General features: G+C 43.1%; 1 protein-coding gene across 1 annotated transcript in view; it reads right to left on the reverse strand.

The window, feature by feature from the left end:
* LOC101859375 (chitin synthase chs-2) overlaps window positions 1-5,640 on the reverse strand; it is a gene marked incomplete in the record, with an annotated part of 48,109 nt that overhangs the window by 24,249 nt on the left and 18,220 nt on the right. Inside the window, 6 exon segments of the mRNA XM_013086397.2 lie at window positions 560-671; window positions 983-1,062; window positions 1,640-1,806; window positions 3,292-3,385; window positions 4,209-4,390; window positions 5,256-5,378. Of these exon segments, the coding sequence (XP_012941851.2) occupies window positions 560-671; window positions 983-1,062; window positions 1,640-1,806; window positions 3,292-3,385; window positions 4,209-4,390; window positions 5,256-5,378 (758 nt within the window).

Here is a 5,640-nt window from a genome sequence, read left to right on the forward strand (position 1 = left end):
AGGGGGTGTTGTTTTGTTTTGTTATTGTTATTTTTTTCCTTTTTTTGGGGAGGGGGTGTTTTGTTTTGCTTTGTTTTGTTTCGTTTGGGAGGGGGGGGTGCATCTGAGTGAGGTGGGGGAGTAGGGTGTTCTTTGTTTTTTGTTTTTTTTCTAGGGGTGCGTGTCTATCTTTGTTGGTGTTTCATTGGCTGCGAGTTCGGGGGAAGAGGTCGAAAAGGGATGTCGGGACGGAAGGGGGGGGGGTTATTAAGGGGAGACCAGGGTTAGGAAAACACAAGTAGATTGTTCCCCTAAAATGTTTCAACACTGTTTGGCAAATGCAACTCTGCAGTTAAGGCTAACGTAACTGCACTCCACCACTTTATACATTTTCGTTTTACTTTTTTATAATTTGAGAAAAATAATATGTAGACTCTCTGTTCCGTTACGTAAAAGCAGAAGAAACAGGTCATTCAAAAATATAATGACAAGCTGAAAATAAAAAGAATAAATAATGTTGCAGTTGGTGATAAGATTGTATCAGTTGTTGACAGGTCTTAGAAAAACAGATAGCCCGTACCTGGCCGCTGTGTCGATCACGCTGACGAGCAACTTGACGTAGCTATTCACGCTGAAGTCGTTCTCGCTGCCATCAGAGTGAGCCTCAAAGGCATCGTCGAAGAAAATGTGAGCTGAAAAGGCGCACCAAAGAAAAAAATTAAGATGAAATTCTTCAGTTGCTTGTTTCATCGACTCCACAAAGCTTGATCTTGATTTGAATTGTGAGGTAGATCCCTCTAAATTTACATTCTATTAATTGCAATGTGCCCCCCAATTTCGGAAGGAATGATCGAACTCGCCTTATTTTTGGTTTCTTTCGGGGGTGAGTGCTTTGCCTAGGAAGGGATATCCCTCTTGTCTAGTGCATGTGGGCACATACGGAAAGGGTAAGGTGATTGGATTCAAAGCCTGGAGTCATGTAATTCAAGACACGAGAACTTACCCTCAAATTCATAGTAGTCAGGATCTCTGATGTTGAAAAACAGTTGAGCGTTCCGCCTAGCACTCTGATCACTGTCCAGTCTGTACAAATGACCAAAGATGGTTATTATTAACCTAACTGTACTGTGGTGATTATATAATTGCTGACTTCAATCCCATCCACCCATTGACACACAAACGCGTACACATACACATGCACGTGCCAGCATTCCATACACACACACATACATACATACATACATCACACACACACACACACACACACACACACACATACATACATACATACATACATACATACATACATACATACATACATACATACATACGCATCTTCGCCACTTCGTTGTCTGTTTCATATAATACACTTTCACTGCTCTCTCTCTCTCTCTCTCTCTCTCTCTCTCTCTCTCTCTCTCTCTTTCAGTCTCTCTCTCTCACACACGCACTCTCTCTCTCTCGTCCTCTCTCTCTCTCTCTCCCTCTCTCTCTCTCTCTCTCTCTCTCTCTCTCTCTCTCTCTCTCACTCACACACACACACACAAACACTCACACACACACACACACACACACACACACACACACACACACACATAAACACACACACACAAACACAAAGCTGGTCTTTTAGAAGAAAAAAGGTTTGAAAAATAAAGACCTAAAGATAGATTTCAGCATCTGCACCATCTCGTTCTCTGTCTCATGCCACATGGTGGCACAGATGTAGATGACCGGCGTGGTGTCACGGCGGAGTTTGGTTCGAGCCGTGGCTAGGTCAAGGTCACCTACGTCATCGCCTTGCTCTTGTTCCCAGGTCGCGGTGGACTGCATGGTAAAAACAAAGTAAGTGAATGGGTTTGGCGCCCTTTTAAACACTGCAATGCTACTTAAAGGGCCAAAGGGACTGAAAAGCCTTGAAAACTCCGTACAATGACTCAAATGAAAGCCCAATTGGAGATTCGAGCCAGGGTCATCCGGTCAATAGTACAGATGATACCAACTGTGCTAATGGAGCGCCTGAACTGTATGGAATTTGGAGAAACGGAAGAACTTGCAGATACCTTATTTGTCCTTGTTATTTTCTTGTTTTATGTCGTTGATTGTTTTGGGGGGTGGGGGGTTGTCGGTGGGGGGTGGGGGGTTGTCGGGGGGGGGGGTGCTATCTAAATGTCTTGTTTATTTTCAATTTATGTTAAAAGATGTTTTTACTCATGTCTACAGTGCGCTACAACGAAGCTTTTCTGCTAAACAATAAATGCCTGTAAAGTGGGGACTTGGTATAATTTTCCAGCGACCCAGCTAGTGACAACAGCTTGATTGAACATACAAAATGTGCACCTATCACTTACGTGGTATACTCAATACATGAAGAAAATAACGTCATTGCACACCGGACAGGTCCATACGTGTTCAGTTCCTCTAAGCCCCAAAGCCCGGAATGTATCCATACCGATTGTTCCAGTGGCTGTTTGATTATGGCGACATCTTTCCTTTTCAGATAATCGTTCCTTTCTTCCTTCTCCCCTCTCTATCCCTATTTACCGCATCCTGATGATTGCGTGGTGTTCCGCTGTCTCCCTGTCTACCTCGTGTAGCAACTTTTCCACCAGGGTCTTCAACACTTCTCCTTTGTCAAATTTCACTTCACCTTCAACAACGGCACTGCCTGCCAGTCTATCAGCCTCCTCATTACCCTTCATCCAGAGTGCCCAGGAAACATTATCCACGTGATGGCTCTTAGTGATGAGTGTTGTATTGGGTTCATCGATTCACTCCGAAGCATCCCTTTCTCAACCATTAAGGATGCACTGGGAGTCAGTGACAATAATGAGACAGGTAGTTCTTAGTCTGGCATTTTAAAGCTAGCCAAGCGCTCTTGTTACGGCCTCAATCTCTATTTTCATGTTTGAAGTTGTTCATTCTATGGCCCCTGACATGCTATGAACCTGTTTGTTCCCACTATACACCACAAAACCCCACCCACTTCTCTCACCCCTTCTGACCGATCCATCCATGTAGATCACTGGGTCCTCTGGCTTAGAGTGCTCCTCAATTAAATGTCGCATGTCATTGTCGTTAATGACAGCAGCACATTCCCGTCTTTCACGACCCATAGTGTTGTGAACGTTGGCCAAGCTTCTGCAATCGACTCTCAGCGCCTCATTATCGAATTAATAGTACCACAATTTGATTAAAACACGAAAAAAAATACATTATATAAAACTAACACTTGTTTGAATCGGTAACACCAGGGAATTTCAGTCAAAACTCTTACAAAGCACTAAAAGGGAAAGGGAAATTTATTTTTACCTTCTGATCACGTGGTTCGTAATCATCCCGTCTTCTGTTACCCATGATGGACTGCTCCACGAGAATACCGCAGTACAAGGGGTTCACAAACAGTCTGTAATATTTTGAGAAAATAGAAGGGTATTGACACAATAACGACCATTCAGTGAATGGAAAAACCAAACCAAGAGAGACAGACAAAAACGACGTATAGAAAGACATGAAGAAGGGCCAACCAGAGGTGCCCCTCAATCACTCATAGTCTGTATCAGAAAACACGTGACAGTTTACATACAATACACAGCAGACAACGTTTGGTGCCTCACAGACTGTAACGCACTATTTAATCATGCCACAGTCTGTAACGGACTATACAATGACTCTAAAACCTGTAGCGAATAGTACAATGAAATCATGTCGCAGTCTGTAACGCACAATATAATCGTGCCACAGTCTGTAACGGACCACACAATATTATACCGCGGTCTGTAACGGACAATGCAATCATTTCGGACAATATAATCAGTTCATAGCCTATAACGGACAATGCAATCATTTCACAGTCTGTAAGGGACTATACAATCATTTCACAATCTGTTAAGGACATTACAATAATTTCACAATCTGTTAAGGACATTACAATCGTTTCACAATCTGTTAAGGACATTACAATCATTTCACAATCTGTTAAGGACATTACAATCACTACATACTATGTAAGAGACAGAAAATGGCGGTGTACTGATAGTTCTTCTTCTTACCAACTAACCATGGGGGTTCATAATTCGTAAACAGCATATATCAGATGATACACGGGGGTTCTGAAAACAATACAGTAGTTTGTTTCAGCCAATGCAGGTGGGGAGATACCGACACACAGATAGATAGATAGATAGATAGATAGATAGATAGATAGATAGATAGATAGATAGACCTACTTTTCCGTTCGTGCCATTCTCTCTGCCCGTGACCTCCACACGTGACCAGTGACGTAGAGGAATGTGAAGTAGGAAGCCACGCCCAATGCCACCCAATGGTACTCGAACAAGTTGTCTAGATGCGTTGCCAAGGAGACGTTATGAACGTTGTAGGCCCAAGAGGCGGCACAGCCAAAGAAAGCCTGAAAATCCATGTGGTAGTGTAAAAAAAGACAAAGTCGAAAGTGAGGTGAGAAGTAAACTTTTCATCATCACCAATTCATACCCAAATGGACGCGGAAGTTATAGATCTAGCCCATACCATCATCATCATCATCATCATCATCATTATCATCATCATCATCATCATCATCATCATCATCACACCATCATCATCATCATCATCATCATCATCATCATCATCATCATCATCATCATCATCATCATCATCGCCTTTCACTTTATCAATCCTTACTCAAATGGCCAAGGCAGGTATAGTCCCTAATAGCCTGTTCCTTTGTTAAGAATCACGACGACAAGACTGCAGTCTCTTCTACCTGTGTTCTCCAAACAAACAAAATTACGCATAAAAGGCAGCTTGTAAGATCTCGTTCTTACTGAAAGTTTTAGACAATCTTTAAAAAAATTTTTCACACAACAAGGAACGGCATTACGCAAGGGTTAAGATCCAGCACAGCACAAAACTTTGTTGCGTTGCCGTATTTTAAATGGCGTTTAATTCAGCTGAATGTATTCGCAGTATCTATTCGGAGACGTCTCCGACGGAGATAGACCAATCAAAATGCTTTGTGCCTTTAGACCAAGTAAATAAATCTGAGGGGTGACATTTTGACCCATAATTTAATATTTTGCTGTTAAGTTTGAAATTTTCTTGCTACTAATTGACTGGCGACAGTTTTAGTGGCTACATATGAGATCTGCAGCAAACAATACGCCCCCCCCAAAAAAAAAAGCAGTGCATCTGTGTGCGGGAGTGTGTCTCCGGATAACTCCTAGGTGCTCGCTGGAGACGTCTTCCGAATATCTCCTGTCGAATGTTTTCCTTACCTCTATGTCCCCGGACCTGGTGTATGAGAGGCACAAAAGGCCGAAGGTCACTGGGGTGACCAGGCTGAGGGGCAGAGCGAAGCAAGGAGATTGAAGTAACACTTTGCACGCGGACTTGCCCACCTGTTGAGTGACATACAGGGGTGGGGGTGGGGGGAGACGATTTTTTTTTTGGGGGGGGGGAGTAAGAATTGAAGAATGGTACAAGTTAACGACGTTTTGCCAGCCATGAACACAGAGACAGGAACAATGTTTGTCGTGATAAAGGTATGGAAATTCGACAGATTTGAACCTTCCCTGGGAGCAGGAGGAGGAGGAGGAGGAGGAAAAGGGGTGAGAAAAGAGAGAGAGGAGGAGGTAGTTGAGGAGGAGGAGGAGGAGGAGG

This window comes from Aplysia californica, unplaced genomic scaffold (assembly GCF_000002075.1).
Source record: "Aplysia californica isolate F4 #8 unplaced genomic scaffold, AplCal3.0 scaffold00018, whole genome shotgun sequence".
Taxonomy (NCBI): domain Eukaryota; kingdom Metazoa; phylum Mollusca; class Gastropoda; order Aplysiida; family Aplysiidae; genus Aplysia; species Aplysia californica.